General features: G+C 40.2%; 1 protein-coding gene across 1 annotated transcript in view; it reads left to right on the forward strand.

The window, feature by feature from the left end:
- The first annotated feature begins 18,767 nt into the window (after positions 1 to 18,767).
- clmpb (CXADR like membrane protein b) overlaps positions 18,768 to 22,967 on the forward strand; it is a 79,270-nt gene continuing 75,070 nt past the window's right edge. Inside the window, exon 1 of the mRNA XM_079354894.1 lies at positions 18,768 to 19,221. Coding sequence (XP_079211020.1) covers positions 19,173 to 19,221 — 49 coding nt within the window. The 5' untranslated portion in view covers positions 18,768 to 19,172. The remainder of the gene's footprint in view (positions 19,222 to 22,967) is intronic.

Raw genomic sequence — 22,967 nt, forward strand, 5'->3', positions numbered from 1 at the left:
CCAAACTATAAAGCCTGTTAAGGATCATTTTTGTAGTTAAAGATTAGTGAATAATTTAATGGCAAATCAAATCTGCAAGTCACAGGGGTGGCATGTGTGTTAACTTGGCTTACAAGGCAGGGCTGCAGGGGAAAAGCCTTCTCTTCTTTTCATTACTGAGGGCAGATTGGGAAATGGATCAGGCTCTGCATTCATTAGTGTGCACACAGAGGCATGATTACGGCACACAGACCTCCAATTCCTTACGTGTCAGGGTTTTCTCACAGGGAAGCATTTATCGGGGGGAAATGAATGTTTCCCCTCATAAACACCTTTGATTCCAGCTTTCTCCGAGTATGACAGCCGTTAACAGTTAAATGGCATCAGGTGCAATTAAAAGAAATGGCACGGAGGCAATCAAGGGCGCCCTGAGCTATCACCTCCACTGATGTGCCTCAAATATGCATTAGGGGAAGGAGGTGGTGGCTCTGGACCAGGTTCACCCCCTAATTAAGAGAGAATGCCCCCAGTTGCGCAGATGTCACACAAGCAGCTGCATGGTAAAAACCCATACGGTGGTGATGATGTCAGGATATAAACTAAACAGATCAATATCCTGTGGAAGTGTACTGCTAAAGTCTGCAGCACATTATTTTTAAGGCTTCCAAAGTCAAGTAAAATGTGTCTGTGTTTAAAGTCTTTTAAATATTGTTAGAAAGCATTCCATGCCTAATGAAGATTAACTTGATAATAGCCTTATAATTCAGAGAGCACAAAGTGCTAATTGTGTTATTTTATGGTCTCAAAATGTTATCAATAAATAATGCTGGCGGCCTCCGTGAGTGTGACTGAAATGTAAATGAGATTTGATTTCTCACTCCCATATTCCTCTTCATTTCTGCTCTTCCAGAGAGTTATTTTTGAGCCAGATTTGGGTCACGGCTTGCAAGGTGTTATTTGTACACATCAGCCCCTTCAGCCAGTGGCTAAGCCACACTGAATTTAACCAGACTTGATTAGCATTTTTAAAAGGGACAGCTTGATGATTTTCTTGCATTTTGTGGGTCCTATTCCTGTCTTCTCTCCCTACTCAGACACAAGTTATTTCCAGAACATAGACTGAAGTGAAATATTTCCTCTGAATTTGGTTGGACCCATTGTGGTGTGCAATGAGACAGACCGAGCTTGAAGACTCTCACTCTCAGCATACAGAAATGAAAGTGGTTGACTTGAATGCTTGCACGGCACTCTGAGTCTCACAGAAGGGCTTCAATTAGTCTCTAGGTTCTGTGTTACAATCCTCAGTGTCTATATTTGGACGGTGAAAGGCTTACTCCTATATTTGTTCCGGAGTTTAACTTCACCATTAGTGTTCGGTCTGGTGACTGACCACATTTTGGTATCAGGGTAAATGATATGCTAAAAATTACTTCTCAAGACCATGGTAGGCGTGCGTGTCGTTGATGGCTTTTCCACTTGACCCCTTTTCCATTACAGAGTTTGACAGAGCTCGTATTTAATATTCTGCTACTATTCAGGGCCTTTCAAAATCCAATTAGGCTCCTGAATTTACTGGATTATAACAAGACCATTTCAAATTTAAAAAGCCTCGGTTTCAGTCTTTGTGGAGGAATTACCATTGATATTTTAAGGTCTAGAGAATTTAATCTGTGCTCTATTTGTGTTTGAACATATAAAAGTCAAGTAAATGATCAATTTTGTGCTCTTCTGATCACAAATGTTGACAGAATGGGCTAGGTCCATTAACGTATTGCCTTGCTTTTGCAAGTGGTAAAACATTGCAAATCAGAGAAAAAGACGCAAAGCATACACAAAATGGTAAAATGTGCGCAATCTGCATACAAACTGCACTGCCTGTCTCAAATGCATTGATGGAAATTAGGGAATTTTCACAAATTCAGTGCAGGGTTGCACCCTTGATATGGAAATAAGCCTCGGTGCAAATACCATCTCATCCACAAAGACCATCACTAATTGCCACACAGCAGTGTGGCAAGTGCCATTGAGACTCGTGAATTAAATCAGTGCAAATTCACCATCTTCCTTTTCTTTCTGTTGCTCAGCTCACGACTTAAAAACTGCAAAGCATGGCACATTGCACTCAGCTGTGGTGCAGTATTTTAAGAGATGTCACTTGCACACCTTCCAGTGATAAGGAAAGCAATTCCATTTCAGTATGACTTAAAAAATAATGATATGTTAAAGTCTGTTGGTAGTTCTTTGATATTACTGTTATTGATCAGGGCTTAAATCGTTCCAGGGCTGCCATCTGTGGAGATGGTCCGGAGCTCTTGTGCACAAGAATGAACGTTCCCCTACTTGCTCTATTCAGGGAGAAAGCTTTGTTCTTTGTAATGTTTGTTTTTCATTTTCCAAATATGTCATCAAAAAAACCCTAAAAAACTTTCCACTACTCCCCTGGCTCATCAACTTTATGTGCAAAACTGCTCCATCAGCATAGAGTGCAGCTCCATTCAAAGCAAATGTGCACCAAGCTTTAGACGCAAACAAGAGCAAACTCCACAAGCAGGACAACTTTGTGGGCTTGTTTGCGCCTGCATATCATCAGTGCTAATTCTTTTTGTGAATAGCATACTAAAACGGGGCAGAGTGCAAGTGTTACTTCTGTGCAATTCATGGAGCTATTAGAGGGCGCAATCCAGTCTGGATCTGTTTTCATAATGTGTATAATTCACAAATGAGGAATAATCAATTGTATTTAGAATGAAAAACCAGTGATCTGGTTTAAGCTAGGTGTTAAACCCTAAACACTTATTTTTACTTGCAGCAACAATCAAGTGTAAGTAAACAATATTCTGGTACAAGTTTGCTTTTTCTCCCCTTTGGAGCATTACAGGGTGCCACACAAGAGCTGAGGAAAATTAATCACTTAGTGTACCACTACTTAATTATGCAGGTTAGTCCACAGCTGTTCATGCTAACATACAGTACACACTTTGATGGTAGTCTGCTCTGTAAACATAGTTTCAAGTAATTCCCCTTTACGTTTTTGTGTAGGCACAGTCAGGGAAGAGTGACACAAGTATTGTTAACAAACAGAGCTCCATGTGTCCCCAACTGCTAATCCAATTTACACCTTGTAGGTTTTGTTAAAAAAGAAAACATGCTTTTACATTTCAAAGAAGAATAACAGATTGGAAAGCATATATCTGGCTTAGTTCATTGAGCTCTAGCCTAATGATGCCGGCCTCAGATGCTGCAGGGGACCTCAATAATAACTGTGCTCCTTTCTGTGCATCTTTGTCACTTTTTTTTTCTTTTTAGTAACTTGAATCACACAAAAGCCACTCTCAGTTCAACAAGCATCCCCCAGGTCAAGGCAGGGAAAAAGGTGTTCTTTCAAGCACGACTCTCATGTCCTAAGTAATGTTTCGGATTGTATTTCTCCCCAGTTGTTTGGCATGCCAAGGGAGAACATGCATTGTGTAATCACCAATCACAAACAGCAAGTGACAGAGGATATTCCGCCACAGTAGCCAGATATGTAAAATGTGCGGGAATGAGTTTCAGTCTGAGCAGTGCCAGAGTGATCTGCAAGTATAATGCTTCTTGCCTGCATGGGCTTATCCAAAGTGAGGGAGGTATTTAATGAATTTAAAATGCCTATTTAGTATTACACCATTGTGGAGAGAAGCATCCATCACGTGTTGGACTATTCCCTTACGGCCTTGTCAACACGACCGTGATGTTGCTGCATATAGTGCTACCTTGAAATGGATGATATTAGAGCCATTGTATAGACATTCACAAAATGAAGAGGCCTGTGCAGCTTAAGCTTTCCTTTTAAAGGTTTTCTTTTAAGTGTGCTCTTTACTCGGCCGCAGCTTTGATACTCATCCCAGTCTCAATTTGAATTCTTACTCTTTGTGTGTTTTATGGCATGTCCAGAAACGACTCGTCTGCTACCACCAATATATCACTGTGCTATAGTTGTCGTGCACAACCTCTCCATGTACTTAATTTCTGCCTGTTGGAGCTCATTAAATGGGGCAAAGGGACTGGCTGAAGTGAGCAGAATGTCCCGGGGAGGATGCTTGTCTTCCAAAAGCATTACCATAACCCCTCGCATCTATCCGCCAGGCATGCTGGTCTGCTGCCTCGCCCCGTTTTGTTTGCAGTGGCCCTGGGCTGTGTATATTTGCTATTATTAGGAGGAGAACTGCTGCAAGGTATAGAAAAAATGCCAGGGAGGGCAGCTTTTTTTTTTCTTTTTTGTTTTCCAGCTGGTGTTGGCCTTGATCCCCATTCTCTCTCTCCCTCTTCTCATTTTTTTCATATTTGAGCATGCCGTGTACTCACTTGCACCATTGTGAATCCTGGCACGAGCTGGCGGGACATCGCTGCATGGCCCAATACGTCCAACTCATGCCCCGTTCACCTCTTTGCGCAAGTGCTGATACTTTACAAGGTGTTGTGCTCTTCCCCTATTGTTAATCTTTAACATAGAAACATACAAGTCAACCCAGACGATGGCCAGAGAAAAATACAGCAATGGAAAATACATTAGAGTAACTAAGATTTATACAGGCGCTATTTGAAAATGTATGTCATATTTTTTATATATATATATATAAAACCTGTGGCAAAATAATGGGCTGTATGGTCAGGCTATTAAAATAGTTTCTTGCTGGAGCTATGCAAAAGCCATTCATATAGTCAGTGATCTACAGGAGTCCTCACTGACATTGCAGTGCTAATGCAGGCAGGAGAGCTCCTCCTCTTCCACAATGCAAGCGCCACAAGCTGAGAGCTGAAACAGGGGCAGCTCTCCCTCTCTCTTTCTTTTTTTTCATCTTGGCGATCCTCTCGCACGTGTGTGCTCTCTCACTCTCCACGCAAACATTAGTCTTCTCAGTTTTGTTTGACTGTCACTTCCTTTTTCCTGCTTAACTGCAAAACACTTCTCTCTTTCCATTCATTTTTTTTTCTTTGACCCGTAAAAATCCCTTTACATACTTCGGAGAGAGAAGAAGCAGAGTCTGTGAAAAAGAAAGGCAAATCTCTCCTTTACCTCATTTCGCTTGCTTGCCACACACACACACACACACACACACACACACACACACACACACACACACACAGCACAATGTTATCAAGTACTTAAAAAAAAATCATCAGATAAGATAATCCCTTGATTGCCTTGATCACATTGTTTCTGGGGCACCTTTGAAGGCAGACAAAGACATGAGAGTGATATGACTCTGTGATTATATCATCCTCTAATAATATCCAATTTGCGAGCTGTCATTCTAGACCCAGAGAGTATAGCACGAACAGTGGAACAGCTCCTCTGTTCTATCCATTCATCTGTATGAGCAATCTTTCAATTGTTCTGCTTCCAGAGAGTTATTTTTGGTTCTGAATGTGACAGGTATAATTATGGCAGCCATATGGCGTTTTTCTTATCTGTATTTTGATGGCAGCGCGGAGGTCATTCCGCCACCCGCTTTGAACACTGAAGTTTACAGTGTTGTCAAGGCAACCACATGCAAGATGTGAGCATGGTGCAAAACATATAATTTTCTCCTGCCAATTTCACAGGCATTACCTCAGCCTTGCTTCATACAAAGCTGCAAATATTCAATTTCTTACAAGGTTTACATTCATAGAAATCCCCACATTGGCTTTGAGAAGAAGCTTTTAAGTGATAGGGTGAGAAGAAGAATAGTCAAACATTTTGTTCTGGAAATTCTTTGGCTCTAACGAGATTTTTTTTTTAAATTGAAGGCCTGTAGAGCCAACATCGGCTATTACGCACACTATAACAGCAGAAATCATTGCCCACAGAGTAAGAAGCAGAGAAACAGGAGAGTTAGAGCTTTGGAAGACTGTAGATGGAAAAGTAGAGAGGAGGTGACAGAATGAGAAGACAGAAAGCCTGCATAGTTGGCCACAGCCCAGCAAATCCATTTTGTGGGGCCACAAATCAGTCAGTGTTGTGTGGGTCACAATCCACATGTTGTGTTTGCCATGAAACAGCTGCAAGTCCACAGTGTTGGAGCCTGATCAAAGTGGATTGTGACACATAAGTGAGCCCCCCCTCTCAAGCAGACCTGGAGAGCTTTTCTTGCTTTTGATTCACTTCCTTGTTGAGCGTCTTTAGTGAACGCTTGCGTTCGAATTAACTAATGCAGTCCTGTTATTCACCTACAGTGCAGCAGCTGACCCTGCATGGTTTTGACCAGTTCAGTCATGCATAAATGGCAACTATAGCCATAGGGTATGTCCATACAAAAAAAATACATGTTTTTAACCTTATGTTTAGAGTGTACATTCAGTAAAACTGACTCTCCATTAAGAGAGTAGCATTAGAAGTGACAATTCCTCTAAATACTTCTAGTGAATATTATTTACTATATTTCTACGACTCACCAGTTAACAGAATAAAAATATACATGTCTTGACATTAAAGCAGAATAGAGTACATACCAGTATTCATATCTGGTACTTCACTGTGTGTCCTTATTAGAAAAACCTCTAGAATTGATTTTTTTTTCATGTGCAGCAGCCATAACACTCAGCATTATAATGAGCCAGGTGATATTTAGTGGGTGGCCCTCCATGCTAAAGCAAAGTGACAGCTGCATGCTAGGTTGTAATTTGTTTCTTATAAAACCCCAGTTCGGTGTCCAAGCTCATTACATGAGAGAATGTGTCACAAGCTATATATCACTGGTAGGTAAACAGCAGTTTGGAGCACACTACACCACCAATCTCATGAGCTGATGCGACATGCAATCATATCTCTGATAAACTACACTGTACTACAGTATAATGAATACACAAGACATCTGAATTTTTTAATGCAATGTGGTGTATGGAAGAAAAAAATGCCGACTTGTGTGAATGAGTAAGATAGAAAAGATATTTTGTCATATCTCTGAAGAACATGGTTTGTTCAGTCGGTATGAAATTGCAACAGAATTGCATGAAGCTTGAAATCAGGGTTGTGAAAACTCATTGATGAATTGAGAAAACTCACTGGAACCTGCTCCACACACACACACACATACACACACACACACACACACACACACACACTCATTCCAGTGTGGAGCACTGGGTGAATCACACATTCTGCATGTGCATCTAAAAAACAGGATGAAAGTCGCTATACATAACACAAGCAATTCCCTTTTACCACTTTAGCTAACTTTTTTTAAAATGTATTTATTATTTATTTTGTTATTTTATTTAGAGAAATGTAAAGAAACAACATTGTACATGACACAATTTTGTACACAATTTTATTTTTCTCTTTTCTTTCCCGGACCCCCATATTGCTCACACATGCTTGCAGGTTCAAACCCTCTTAATCCCCCACCACCCATCCTCCCTATGGAGACCCCACACACCAACCAAGATCTCTCCCCCCAAAAATAAAACAAGCCTAAGGTCAAGCACAACGCACACTGTCCTCAACTCATTGTCGGCTACATCCAATGCTTGGAGGGTCTTAAGGCTGGCCTGTACATGCGCAACAGTTCTTTTGCACGGTCCAATACCTGTTCTCTCTGACATTCACAAACCCACTCAGCAACCAAACAAACACAAGACAACTAGCAGCAGAATCATAACAAATAATACCTAGCAGTTGGAGGTCCACAGCTATTTTCGGCCATTTCCCAGCATGCTAGCTGTTGCAACGGTGCTTTCAGATGCTCTAACAGTCCTTTGAGATGCTGTACCATTTAACACAGGCGCAATCAGGGGAAAAAAGAAGTTGAGGGGTCAGCTTGTGGCACTGCCTTCACTGTGCAAGAGTAAGCGGTCAAACATTTCAAACATGCCAGCAATTAATTTGATTGTTTCATTTGGCTGTTTGGAAATAGCTGATTGGCCATGATCAGCTTTTGTGCCCCCTGTACATCACATGGCAAAAGACCAACGTCAGTCAACTCAAAAACTGAGTCAGGAAATGACTCAATTTGTTCGGTGTATGCTTGACCTACTGTAAGAAGTTAAACTAACTACATTCTTTGATTTTGCAAGCCCCAATGCACAGAGCAGTAGCCTACATTGTCGGGCAGTGCCATGAGAATTTTAGCAGTCATACTTGAATGAATACTATGCCTAACCTAGCAATCAGTTGTTCACGACCTAAAACTGATGGTCATTGCTTATTCATCAACTATTGAGTTTAATTTATGTACAATAAATTAAGTACTGAATACTGAAAAGCAAAAATTAATTAGAAATAAATGATCAATATCATATACAAGATTGATTTATGCAAAACAAGTTGTCATATTGTGATGCTTGGCTGTAGTTAATGAAGCTAATTCACTCTTTGATTGGCCCTGCTTTCCAACTCGTCTGATCTCTAAATTAATGGTTTTGTAATTGTTGTTTTAATCAAAATATCTGCATAGTTAGCGTAACATTTTCAAGACATTGTGTTTAAAAAATATATATTTGTGATTTCCCACCACTTCTTATATGAGCCTTTTTATATAACAAACTGTTTTTGTTGCAAAAGGTTGAAGCATTTTCCATTTAGAGTTATCTGCAAGTCATCCCAGAGGACTTCTTGGACTTATAGCTACAATTGATTGTGTTTCTTCTGTCCACATCTCTGGAGCATTTGCATCAGCTCAACCATGATGGCTTCCATAGTACGTGCCACTTTACCTGATTCATACTTGATTGACATACGGGGCCAACCGAACCTCCATTATCATATTCATTACCTGTGTTATTGGAAATTCCACATGCAGCGCTGAGCTTTCATCCTCATATGCAACTGAGCAGTCCCTGGAGACGAGAGGTTACTGCTGCTTCTTTTTTCCAGCTAATGTTAGTCTTACATGGAGCCTCTCTCATCATGACTTGTCCCATCCAAGCTGTGACTGGGTGTGCACACGGCAAGATGCCATCAGGACAAATTAGGAAGGCCATGAATAAACTTGCCCGTGAGGAAAGAGTGAGGAATCAAGATAGATGTGAGAGTAGCACCTCAAGGCCTCAGACTGAAGTTGTTTGATTCACATCAAATGGCTAGGCTGGGATAACACCAGAGGGCCAGTACTAACATGTGTGCTTTCATCACGAAGTAGAAGAAGTGATCTGTGGAAAAAAGCTTTTTTTTTTTCTAACTTTGGTGATAAATGAAAGCTGTACCCAGCCTGAAAGGTGAGGACAGAGATGGAGACTTGTGTTCGCAGCCGGAAAGGTGACAAATCGAAACAGTGATAAGCAGAAATGAACTTTTTATCCATGCGGGCGCTGCTCTGTTTTTGATCATCTCTTGCTATAACAGCCCCATCCATCAAGGAAAACAGATTTGATGCGAGTTGGTAGGCAATGCTAATCATTCAAAGTGTTTGCTGACAGCCTCTTGAAAACAAGAACAGAAAAAAAAAACCTCTCCTTTTCTTCCACTTTGCGTTTTTAATTTCCTTTGCATTTCTACTGCATTTCTCCCCGTCTTCACTCATTGAATTCTTCCTTTAAAACAGTTTAAATTGTGCATGCATGTGTGTGTTTATGCCATTGCTGTTGCAGTCAAGAAATCGTGCAAAACGGAACACCAGTATGGACAGTTTTTGAGTGGACGTATCAATTGATTGATTCGTTTATGTGTGTAAATCTGGACGCCTGTGGAGGGTCCTAAAATCCCTTCCACATGATAAGCAGCTTCCTACCGAGAGCGCTAAGTAGCCCAAATAGCCCTCCTATCTACACTGGGAGAGAGGGTGCCGAGCGACATTTTGTAAATGTGTCTTAGTCTTAAGACTACTGGCAACCTTTGATATTTCTCTAAAAGCCATTTTTAATTGTTTGATCACTGCACTGAGACATTTCTGCTGCAGGCAGGGATGTGTTTCTCCTTTTAACCATGAGAAGACATTCATGAAGCGGCACTGATCTTTTTTCAGAGTAACTCAGGCTCAGTGAGGCACAGCAGAGCCTCATGATCACCTGTGTGACACGAAATCTTCGCCTAGTTAGATGTATATGCCATGTGGTCCATATTGCCCTATAAGGTTATCATTGCCTTGCGCTGGACTTTCAGTTCTCGTCATTCTTTCTTGGTGGGGCTTGTCAAAGAAATAATCTTGCTTCACTGGTCACTGCATCAGTAACGCCTCAGCCCATGGTTGCTCTGGAAAATTGCCTGGGCTTAAGACTAGTCCTCAACTCAGGGCATTGAATTGTCTGTGACCAATACCATTTTCTCCTTTTGAAAATGTTTTCTTTCATTTTTTCTTCTTTTTTCAATTGCAGGGTTATTCTTGGAGCCCCCAAAGCATACACAAAGTTATCCTCCATCATGGTGTCTGTCTAGTTTGAAAACTAAAGGAAAATTCACAATGTTTGTTTAACCTTCAGCTCTGTGTGCCCTTGTTTTATGTCACAAGCTTTAAAGAAGAGTTAGTCATGTTTTATTAGGAACAACTTCTCCTGTTTTCCTTTTCCTTAAATGGATTTCCAGAAACATAAATGACACTAGATGTAGTTGCTGCAATAGAAAAGGACAAGTTCGTCATTCAGTCGTTCATTGCTATCTATTGTATGTTGATTACATACAGTAGCCATTGTGAAAACCATTATAACTCACTCACTGACTTTCCAGAGAACCATACCACATGGCTGGTTAGGGAGAAAACTATTAGAAAAAATATATATTAGATGCTATACTAGTGAGTATGACTTGTTTACAAGGTCCAGTTGTTCCAGTTGCTTTGATTTATAAAATGGACCTTCAGGTCATTTGACCCATCTCATACCCCACTTCAATGCCCTATCATTTTTTAAGGAATGCCTTTTTTACCCAAGTCTTCAATTTTCTATGTTTTTTATTTTATTTTCTTATTTTTATTTATTTCAATGCCTCTCATACTGTGGACTTGTTCTCATGATGTTCAAATATTATGAGATTTCATATCATTAAAAACCAGAGTTTTAACAATTCAAATGTTTATTTTCAATATCTGAGTATTGTTGATTACAAAAATAAAGATTATAAGATGTAACTGTTACTGCAAAGCCATCAACCAGAGCAAGATGACCAAAAGTGAAAGGGGGGGGAAAAAACTACAAAGCAAATTATCTGGGGCTATTATAACATGCAATGTCATGACTGATATGGCAGATTCCCCGCAAGACACAACATCTTTTGTTATTGTTTTGATTCAGAGCACCAGGCGGATTATTTTACATACTTTGCATTTAAGCAGTGTTTTACAGTGATCAATTTGACTTTTCATCTGCATTTCTATAGCCATAAATTATTTAAAAAGCCAAATCTGCAATCAAACTTTTAGTTGACATTAAGCTGCTCTATTTAGCCTATCAGATTAATTCATTAAAATCTTTTAGGCCTTCCCTAGGTGAAGAATCTTAAGGTACAAAGAAATTCTTTCAGACAAACCACACAACTGACCTTGCAGGCTCTGGGCCAAGAGGGAGTGTAAGCGGATATAGAAGCATCCTCCAGTCACTTACCAGACAAATGGACCAGGTTTGTTCCAAAGCCCCTTGACATCAGGGAAGAAGCCTTCACCTTTTTAACACATGGTATCAATTTGCCCAGATGTCCTTGAATATATCTAAGAAGCAGTCAAGTCTTTTTGTGCAGATTGTGCCTTTGAGTGCAGGTTACCAAAGCACAAATAATAGATTGTTCTGTACATACATACTGTATTTGTATACTATTGTAGTTTAAACTGTTTAAACTGCTGTGCATTATTCTCTACGTGTCTATCAACTGCTTGGTTATTTTCTCAAGTGATGAATTGAGATGTGTGGAAGATGGATGCCCTCTCAGCGTCACCCACACCTGACATACAGTATGATGCAAAGCGTCTGCTGATTTATGGCGGCTCTTCCGGCCCATATGGCTCACATCACTCCCTCCCCCCCAATGACGAGCATGAAAACCACTTCATCAAGGAGAGGCCAGCAGCAGCACTAATGGTTGTGGGTTGAATTTGGACTGGGGGAGGGGAAGCAGAGGAATTTTTTTTAATCAGCCAAATTAAACAAACACTCAAAGCACTTAAGTAACTACACCCCCCCCCCCCCACACACACACACACACACACACACACACGCACACACACACACACACACACACACACTCCCTTCTGCTCATCCTTCAATCAAGCCAGCCCCCGTTTGTTAAGCACACTTATGAGCTTTCTGTGTGTTCTGTGTCAATAAACCTGAAGAGGCAATGCAATCAATGACAAAGAAAGGCATTCAATTTACCTTTAAATCTGAGGCTAATCAGCTAATTTACTTGGTTCAATGCAGTGTCCTTCCCCACAAAGGATCCTCAAATGTCCCTGTAATGAGCATGTTTTTCTCATTTAACATACTTTAAATGACTTAACTGTGGTCAAAACAGGGTTGCAGCTGCAGTTTTTAAATCAAACAAACAACATTTGTCTGAACATTTTTACCTTATTAGAGATGGTGACCTTTGGAACAGAGAATATATGTGTGTGTGTGTGTGTGTGTGTGTGTGTGTGTGTTCTGTTTGTATTTTTGTCATCTAAAAGGTCCTTCCAAAACTGTATGCATTTTCAAAGTTTTTTTTTTTTTCATAAAAGTTGGTTTAAACACATAGTATGTAAATTTCACCACTAGGGGTCTCTCAATCAAAACAATAACAAAAGAGGATGTTGATGCTGGCGGGGAATACTGGGAGTGATTCCTCTCTGTTGCTCCAACAAAACCCCAGATAAAGAACTCAAAGTTGACTGTTGTGAAGACGACCTGCCGTCACCAGCCTAAGGAGAAGAATGTTTACCGATAAGCTAATGTATCCAAGTATTAATTAACATTACGTTTTCATCACAGCAGCACATACAGAAACAGTATGGCAACTTTAAGATGCAGCTCCCCCTTCATTATACAGTGGTTTTTAAGGTCACATCCGGTGTCCATGGTAACAAAAACATGTCATGTCTGTCATTTGGCAGTGAAAACAAATACAACTATAGAAATTACAGATTTCTCTGACTTACATAACTGTTGGAAATATTTGAGGTCATGTACTGTAAGTACCCAACAAAAAATAAGTAATATAGGTTTAGTTCATTTGTAATTAATTGAGATATTTTAGTGGGAAAATTCTACATATTGAAAGTTTGAGTGTCCAGAATAACAAAAATTACATCACTGATTTAGCTATTTTTTTTAGGTTAAAATTAAGTAATATTAGAGATATTGCAGGTTTGTAGCTTTCTGACACCTTGATAGGGGAAGTGAGGTGTGTAATCATGCCCTTGCACGAAGGAAAAACCGTGTGTAAACATCCTAAACAAGTTCCTGCAATTAAAAATGTATTTGACTTTTTTTTGTGTGTGCGAGAAACAGGCCTGATGCAGCATTTTCCTGTTTCTGCTGGGGTGGAAAATGCCAGGGCTGAGGATAAACAAATTTGAATGCAGCATGCAATGTGGTGGAAATTATATTCAGACGTGATTGATCTGTTTATCCTGAACTGCGGCAGGCAACAATTTAACATTATTACCTTTCCCAAAGATGGAGTCATGCAAATTTAAATAAACAGCAATCAGTCTTATTTCCCTCCTCCAAATGGCACCATCATGTGTGTTTTGGTTAATTCAAAACATTTACTCTTGCTTTGGGTGATGAATTCATTCATTCATACTTTCAATCATTCACATTCAACTCATGTATTTAACTCATCATCACAGACCTATGTAGAGTAAAACTGGGTTTGTTGTTGGCTTTCTGGGAGCGAGTTGGTCCTTGCCTCGCGTTTAATTAGAGCATGATAACATGTTTTTAACTCCATCCTGCTCTGCCTCATGTTCCCTGTGAAAGGCTCATGAATAAATTGAGGAGGAACATTCACTTTTGAACTCGCTGGGCTTTACACTACAAGGAGACAAGCGCTGTGCTCACAGGGATGTGGAACAGGAGATGACAAGATGTGGTCTAAAATAGGCATTTGCTCCCTCTCCTTTTGTCACAGTCTTTTTGTAGACAAAGAACAAAAAAAAGAATAAAAAGCATCTTAATATTGCATGATAAAAAAAGCAGCTATTTGTAAAATGCAATAAAATAAGTGCTGGATTTAGTGCAAATAATAGATGTGCCTATTTGCTATTGTATTTGTGCATGTAAACAGGGCGATTCCAGGTGGCAATGTAGGCCCCAACGTTTGGCCACCCGACAAACTATCCATCAGAGCTGGGCTCAATTTCAAACATACTTTTATACATTTATTATATAAAGGGCTCCATCTTTTGGATATAAATCTTTTTTGTTCAGTGGAGAAAAACTTAACCATTGGATTATCAATGTGAGGGACATATATCATGCTCTTAAAATATAGGAAGTTGGTATTTGGTTGGAGAAAAGTGTTACAATAGATCCACCAGAGGGAGGAACATCCAAATGATGTGCAAATGTATTTAAGATTTTGTGTGTGTATTACTTAGTTCTGGACTGTGCAGACCTCAGTACTCATTGTTGTACAATGTGTTCAATACATTTCCTTGCAACAAAGAAGGTCGTCTGCAAAAAGTGAGCCCCCCTTGTCAAAAGATTATGGATTTTGGTATTATGTCATGTAGGAAGGAAACCAAACATTAAAAGTAGTGTAGTTGGGTATGCTCTGTAAATCATGGCTGTTGTTTCTGCACTATATAACACTTCAGTTTAACACATTTCCGACTGGCTGTCACAATCTGCTCTGACATAAAAGAGAAACTCAAATAATGAATAATGACTTGGGGCCATGTATTTTATTAGCCAAAGAAGCAGCTGACAATTTGAATGTTCCCGCAGTAGAGTTGTAGAGCACAGATGGGAAGAGCTTAACTGACCCATAAACAAACATCCGATTTGGATCAATAGGCTGAGTGGCCAATGCCGCCTTCAGATGCTCACCATAAATCCGTGAGGGCCGCCCTCTTCCTCATTAAATTATAAAGGATCTGCGAGCCGTGAAACACTTACAGCGAAGCATCACACTGGTTTCTAAAAATAGATAGGCCTAAACAATAGATTTTTTTTCCCTCCAGATTCACATTGTTACTCAAGAATCCTTTTAACTATCCACTTCTTTCGCTCCCTGAGGTCAAGAGAAAGAGGTGGCCAAAGCAAGGCAGCACGCCCCACTCGCGTGTCTTTGCAGGGTGTCTTCCGTGCATCAACAAAACACTAACACGTCCATGTGATGTCATGATGAGAGAGATACAGCTGTTCACCACTCTCACCGAAGCACTCCGTCTCTGCCAGGAGGTTCGAGGTGCATCTTGTTGCTCCAATTTAAATTGCAAATCCACTTTAAGTACATAAGTCAAAAGTGCTCTGAGCTAAAATGCAAGCCATGTTGAGTCTGGAAGATTTTTAAAAAATCATGGAGGTTGCACTTAGGGGGATTACGTTTTCATTCCTTGGAAAAAGAAGAAAGAGTACTACCCATCATCTCTGTCACCTCCAAAATGAGGCGGCCCACACAGAAAATGATATTTATCCTATAACAATATCAAACATTTCTCCAGAATGTCATGTCCCATAATACATTTCAGGACTGGTCATATGTTTTCAGAGCAGTGACAAATGGGTGTGTTGGGATTGCTGTGTTCTTGGTGATGTGAAACTAATCAGGGAGAAAGAGCGGTTTCCACACTAGTGACTTTTCAAGGCCCCGTGGTATAAATATCAACCATCTGTGAGGCCATCTGCATTGGGGTGCTATATCATGCACCAAGGCCAAGCCACCAAACACAGACAAGTCGCCTCCCATGGCAGTACCCACACCCAGGCAAAACGAGCATAATCACAGAATGACTGCTATTAACAATGGTGTCCCTCATATCTTATGTTCATACAAGAGTGAGGTCATCATTTAGAGGAGAAATCTTGATAACATCAGTACTGGAACATGCATTGAACAGCTGCAGGCTCTGGATCTCATCTCACCCCCCCCCCCCATAGGAATAGTGATAACAGAAAGATGTGATATATGTTTCAAATCAGGGGCCTTTTCAATCAAGTGTTTTTATCTGAGCTTTGATTACAGAAGAACTGTGTGATTCCAGAGGTAAACACGTCTGCTACTGCCAGCCATCCATCACTGTGTGACAGCTGATTCTGCAACAGTTTGTAGATTTTTTTTTTTTTCCTTTCGCACTTTACTACAGACTGCTGCAGCTGACTTCTATGAATGCCGGCTTCTGCAGAAACTGGGTGCATTGAGACTGTGACCTTTTATATTCAGCTGGAAATACCAAGATAAACAGCAATATAAGGGAAGAAAAAGCAAGAAAGCGTTGTTATTATAATCTAAAAAAAACCCCAAGCCAACAAACAACTAAGGACATCACCTTAGCCTCTTGCAACATCTGGAAATAAGGTGTGTGTTTTGTTGCTTGAACTGTGGCTCAGGAACTGCTGTCTGTAAACATGTGTTTCTTGGTATCGCTATGTTTGCATTGTGGAAAGGGGAGAGAGAAAAAACAGAGACAGAGTGCATGAGTGTGCGTGTCTACTTGTGCATGTGAGACATTGTTTCAAGCTATCTAGTTATTGGAACGGAAAAGAACGGAGGAGGGCTGGTGCTGAAGAGCAGGCCACTCCAGGGGGAAAAAAAGAGAGAGAGCAAGAAAGAGAGCAGAGGGGCCACTGGCGAGTGAAAATCCTTTTGTTGTTTCTGTAGATTGTTGAGACACTGAAGTGGGGGGGATTAATTTGTCCCAAGGTCTGAGAGCAGCCATCAGCACAGAGAGCAGCACTTGGCCCTGTGCTGTTTGTTTACCTGACTTAGACCATGATGCTCTAGTTACATATCTGAACTGAAAGCTGGAGATGAGAGGAATGTTGTGTGGCAGTTTTAAAAGAATGAATAGTCCTATAATTGAGAAGCTGGTGGACATGTAAAAAAAATGGTAAACAAAAACACAAATATGCCTCTTGGCTCAAAACGGATGTTGAAAAACGCCTTTGATCACAAGCATGCGTCATCATAGCCTGCAAAGTATAAAAAGCCCTAGAAAAGATTTAAAGCCTTTGAATTGAAACATGCAGCATTCCTCCTAACTTCATGATAATCATATTAGTTTAGCGTGAAAATGTAATTACTTTGAAAATGCAAACATTATTTGCTTGCATACACAGAAACTTGTACATGCTTTTATTTTTAGCAGGTTAGATTATTGTATAGGTGTATTGTCACAGGTCTGACTAAAAAGAAAATTCAACAGCCAGCTGCAGCTCATCCAGAAGGCTGCTGCCAGATCCCTCACCTACATCTTGTTTATAAATCCCCAAATGTTCTTGGACCAAAAAAAATCAGACTATCAGACCCCTCAGATCCTCTGGTTTGGACAGGTGTTGGTGAGGTTTACTCAGTGGGCCCAAAACCAGAAGAAAGCAGGGTCAGGAAGCTTTTAAGTTTCTATGCTCCTCCCCTGTGGAACAAACTACCGCACAGGAGTTAAAACATTTTCATTGACTGATGCCTTCCCAAAGGATCAATCACATTCCATCTAAGTATACTCCAATCTTTTAATTTAAATAAGTCATCATATGTAACCTTTTTTATTTTCAAATGAGCTTATTTTTACAACTTTACTCTGTACTTTACCCCAAATTCTCTCGCTGCTTCATTGGTGGCGTATGAATGTGTATGAATAAGATTAGCTAATACTGATGGTCTCTTAACTATTATGAACTATTATGTTATTTTCACACATATCTCTCTCAGTTACATATATTTGCACATTATCTGACGACCCCCCTGTACTGTCTTGCAGAGTTTTTCCTTTTTCTTTTTTATACGAGAGCTGCTATTTTTTAAATTTCGTTGTGCTCTGAAAGAGGAACAATGAATTCAGTGAATTCTGATTAACATATGGATGTAAATGTGTGACATGTGGTGTAAAAGCGCTTTGAGTAGTCAGAAGACTAGAAAAGCACTATACAAGCTGAAGTCCATGTAACATAATATACTTTAATTTTAACATGTCAATTTGTATTAATGTCATATCTCTTGTAATGCTCCGAACGAGGTATTTCATAACTCTGTAAAATAGACCACATTGAATTACTCTCTGCATGCAGTGCTTTATAAATAGGGTTGCCTTCTCTTGATTGTGTATAGTTACATGTTGTTCATCAATTAAAAATAAATGCAATGTCTAATTATCAATCATGGTGAGTTTTTTTTTTTTTTTTTTTGGGGGGGGGGGGGGTTCTTAATACACAGACTTGTTATTCATTCTATATGAAAGTTAAATGGAAATTGCCTGTCTTTAGATTTGGGCCACTTGGTTAGTTAAACTAAAGCCAAAAGAAAATATATGATCTCTAAATTTCTAAAAATCTTCTATTTTTTCTCAAATTCTTTGAGAAAAAAAAGACAACAACGTCTTGAAGTGAACTGCTGACATGTTTGCTTATTAAATTTGTCATTTAAATTCATTCAGTCATTCATTATATTGAACTATTTTCAGTCCTAAAATTCCAGAAGACCACGTCCACTCATTGGCATAATGAACAATACCTGTATTGCAAATAAATTGTTTTTATTTGATGTCAAAATACACATCATATGTGCTGTTCTGTATTTTCTTTAATCAGCATTATTAAAGCCCACTGTGAAACTCCATACACCGGAATCGTGACACCTTTCAAGGGGACTCACATCTTCTCATCGAGTCTTTTTAGTATTTGTTGCAGATCGTTCGAGCTGTGAAAGTGAACTTCAGACTCTAGAGGTCTCCATCCTTCAGCATCCCCTCAACATCCACCTATATTCGCCCTCCTCCTCTCCCCTCCTCCTTCTCCCCCTCCTCCTCTCTGGCATTTTGTGCAGCGGAGGAGGAAAGGAGGAGAGACTGCTGAGGAGGAGACAGAGGGGACCCTGAGACAACACGTCCCACGCCAGAGCCAGACAGTCAGGGAACTTTGATTTGACGCCAAGTAGCCTGTGATGAACGTGACGATGAAGAGAAAGAGCCACGTTTCTTCTTCTTGGGAGGCTTAGATATGTCGGGCGCGTGCAACATATGATGTCCTTGGACTCATGTGTTCAATGAAGATTTGTTTTTTCTGTGATTTCGCTCCTCAACCCGCTGATGGTGCCGCTTCGTTGTGCCTGCACTTAGGTCAGCCTGAATGAATCTGAAGGCAGTCTGAGCGCATTGTTTCCAGCTCCGTTGCTTATGGGATTTCCAGCCGTGATGTCTGCAATATTTCGCTCTTTGTTTCTGGGTAAGTCACTTCCCTTGTCCTTTATGAGATAATTTATTGATTTAAAAAGCAGCGGAGCATGTTTGTCTGGCGATTGGTATGTTGATGTCTGTCGTTTTTCGCATATATTGTGTTTTAGGCTTTCTTTATTGTTTCAACCGAGCCTTAACACATCTGGCAAATATTATCAGCCAACAATGATGTCAGAATGGATTAATTTATTTCATGTAATTCAAGCCACTATACACACCCTTTTACCGAAGTGTACGCAAAAGGATTGCTATTTAAATACGTTATTATGAGTGCAGGTCCGCCTTAAATTTGCAAACCATAGACTGCTCCTTGGGAGAGCTTTAACGTTAAGAGGGGCGAAATTAAAGGGGATAAAAGTTCCCCCGACCCCTCCCTTTAAATCAGCTGTCTAGATTTATTGACGCTGTATCTGCTTTTATTTACACTTAGCATAATCTTCCCAAAACAGGCCTACTGCATGTAAACACGTGTAGGCATTTTTTTTTTGGGTAGAGGGAAAAAAAACAACACCTTGTTTTAATTCAGCTGCCATAAAAATTAAATATTTTCTTTAAGCTTTTTCTTAGGTGTCCCACTTTTGAAAATGGTATTTATAGTTTTTGAAGATGTTTAGGTTTCTTTTCACTTAATCATGTTTTATTCCGACTTGAAAAGTAATTGAAAATGTTTGTTTCCAGTGCTCATAAATGGAAGCTTTGATACCACTAAAATCAATACTGATTGTGTAACTACTTTTCTCTAGTAAGGTACTAAGTTCCTGTAGGAGACTTTAGGTTGAGAGCTAATGAGGGATTGTAAAATTCCACTGCGACTTCACCAGCAGGAACTTTCTGCTGCGAGACAGTTTGTAAAAACAACTTCTAGTTAGAGCTTCACACTCCCCTCTGCTGTCTCATCACCTGCAGTGGAATTTCCCTTGCTGGCTGTAGCTGGCGATAAAGACACATTTTCCTAATAGTAGTTATAGTCAGACATGACTCAGAAAAGGAGTTCTCGGTATGAAAAAGTTTGGAAACCCCTGAGTTTAAAGTAAGAGTGTTTAAGAGTGGCCATATGAGGAATAATGCACCAGAGAGCTGGCGGCTCGCCTGCTTTGGTTGGAGTCCAATAGTCGTGCTCTGGTCTATGCATGAAGCTTGCTGTTCATGGGCGAGCAGTCTGGAAAGAATCAAAGGGCTCGATCATTCATGTTGAATTTTTCATTCCCTGACTTTGGAAATACAGCAGGTTTTTTTTTTTGCTTCTACGTGATATGGGTTGTGGTATGAGCCAGAAAATGTGTTAAGAGTTGTTTTTGTCTCCTCCCATTATTCAGTTACATTAATACTGATGCGGCTCCTCAGGTGGGGACCTTGCACCTTGCTCAGTGCACTCTGGGAAAGGCTCCGGTCTCCCCTGACCCTGAAGAAGACAAGCAGTATGAAAAATTGATGGAGGGAGATGTGGACCTGCATACATGCTGACTTGTTAAGGCTTACATTGGTCAGCCACTGAACTCACAGTATGTGGTCACTGACCCTCATGCTTTAACTAAAAGAGCTGACTCTGCAGAGGACGCTGCACACCAACACTTTTGTTGGTATCTGCCTTGGTATTGACAAAAGTGTGATCCCTGTCCCTACTGAAAATGATCATGGTGAGGATTATGATTATGATTTCAAAAACAAAAACTTAGTTGACACACCTAAGACAGAATAGTGAATATTCATATCACAAATAAAATAATAATGGCTCCTTATTCTGAACATAACCGTCAGCCTAAGTCTTGTGTAAAACGAGTTGTTGTTTCCACGTTTCCCCTTCCCCTGTCATGTCAAAAAATATTACTATAGAAACAATTTGTGCAACTGAAAGGATATCAAAAAGGATAAATGTCCAGTACAGTTGAAACCTGGATTAAGCGTCTCTCATGCAAAAAACAAAAATAAAATTCTGCGTGTCAGCCAAAAAAGCATTTTTTCCCTGACCAGGAAGTTTTGCAGCTCCTCAGGCTGCTCTGCTGTGGAAGCCTGAAGGACATTTTTTCTCCTAAAGTTATAGCCTGCTTTAATCCAAGATCAGCACCATGGCCAAGTAAAGAGAGGAAGTGGCTGTTTTATTATAAAAGAATCAATAGTCATTAATAGGAGCTCATTTCCTTTTTATTTGGCTTTGGTCTCACAAGTCCTGAGACATCCTTAATTTAATATCAGTGTGAGATGTAATATCCACTGTTCACATTACAGATAAGTAGCGCAATTAATTGCTAAGGAGAGTTCCTAGCTCCCCTCTGTACCTCTGTCGATACTAAGTAAGAAACAGAACAAGGTCAAAGCTAACTCAGGAGCAGTGTGGGAGATTCAGCGAGGTAAAGGAGACTTTGTGATGGATTGCCTATCTGTCCTTGTTCCAGGATTAAATGACTCTGAATGAAGGAATTTGAAAATGACTGTCCAAGTCGTAATAACAGAGTGTAAGTCACTAGACAGTATTATAATTGAAAAGAATGAGCGGCTTTTGTTTGAGATTAAAGCCTCGGCAGCCTCATTTCATGTGAGTGTGAGCATCAAGCTATGAGACAATGCTTCATGAGTGATCGTGGGAGTTCATTTACTCTAAACATCAGTGTGTGAACTGATGTCTGTGTTCTTACGCACATGCATAAATTTGTATATCAGGGAAGAGATTGTGCTCATGCACGCATGCTAGTATTAGATGTAGATAAAGAGAGCAGTGGCTCCAAACAGAAATTCTGTCCCCATTCTATATTTAGCATGTCTGCCGGGGTAGGCAGAGGATCTCTGAAATGTGAAGATGACAGGAGCCTCCTGAGCCAGAGGTTATGAAGTGACATCTTGATGTGTTTGCGCCTGAATCACACTCCCACACACACCCAGTCAGACTTCTGACATTCCTGCAAACCCAGAGACATTTGGATATTTGACGTTTAGTTACCATACATTAAGGCATCCTTTTGGCTCGCATTATTCTTAAGCGTACCATACATGCAGCGTCCTCTCTGTGTTCTCATCGTTGACAGTATTTGTTTTTTGCAAGCATGGGAAGAATTTAGCAGGTCTGGTTTGTGGAACGGGAACTTGCAAGATATTTCACATTTTGTCAGATCGGTGTGGAGTCACGCAAAGTGAGGGAACCTTCATCTCACATTGGAAAAACAGAATCCTTTGAATGACAATAACATCTCACTTTAAACTGGCTTGTACAAGTAAATGAGAGGAACTCATCTGATAGACGTGATGCATACAACCCTTACAAGTATTTTCATACACAAACTGAGCAGACAGATAGTGTAAACCTGCATAATACATGATGCAGCATCCTATAGATATTGCTCCAAGCTGTAGGATATAGAGTACAATAACAATGCAGCTGAAAAATACCAAATAGCTCGCAGCGCATTGCTCAATATAGCTGAATGACTTCCCTTCTACCACAATGTCAGCGATTTGACATGCAGAACAAAGTGTAAACAGACTTCCATCAACAGAGGATTGTATTACTCAAAGCAGAAATGGCAAATCGGAATTTCTCAGCAAGGGCAGAACAGTCTGGAATACAAAACCTCGACTGAGGGTGACTGAAGATGCCTACAGATGAGAACAGAGGTCCAGCCGTCCTCAGAACAATTGACCCATATCATTAACAAACACTGATTTGCCTCACAAGCGTTTTCCAAGCTGGTGTGATCGGCCTTTGAATGACACCGTGCTTCCCTGAATAACCAGCCATTCTTT

Source organism: Symphodus melops (assembly GCF_947650265.1).
Source record: "Symphodus melops genome assembly, chromosome: 10".
Classification (NCBI taxonomy): domain Eukaryota; kingdom Metazoa; phylum Chordata; class Actinopteri; order Labriformes; family Labridae; genus Symphodus; species Symphodus melops.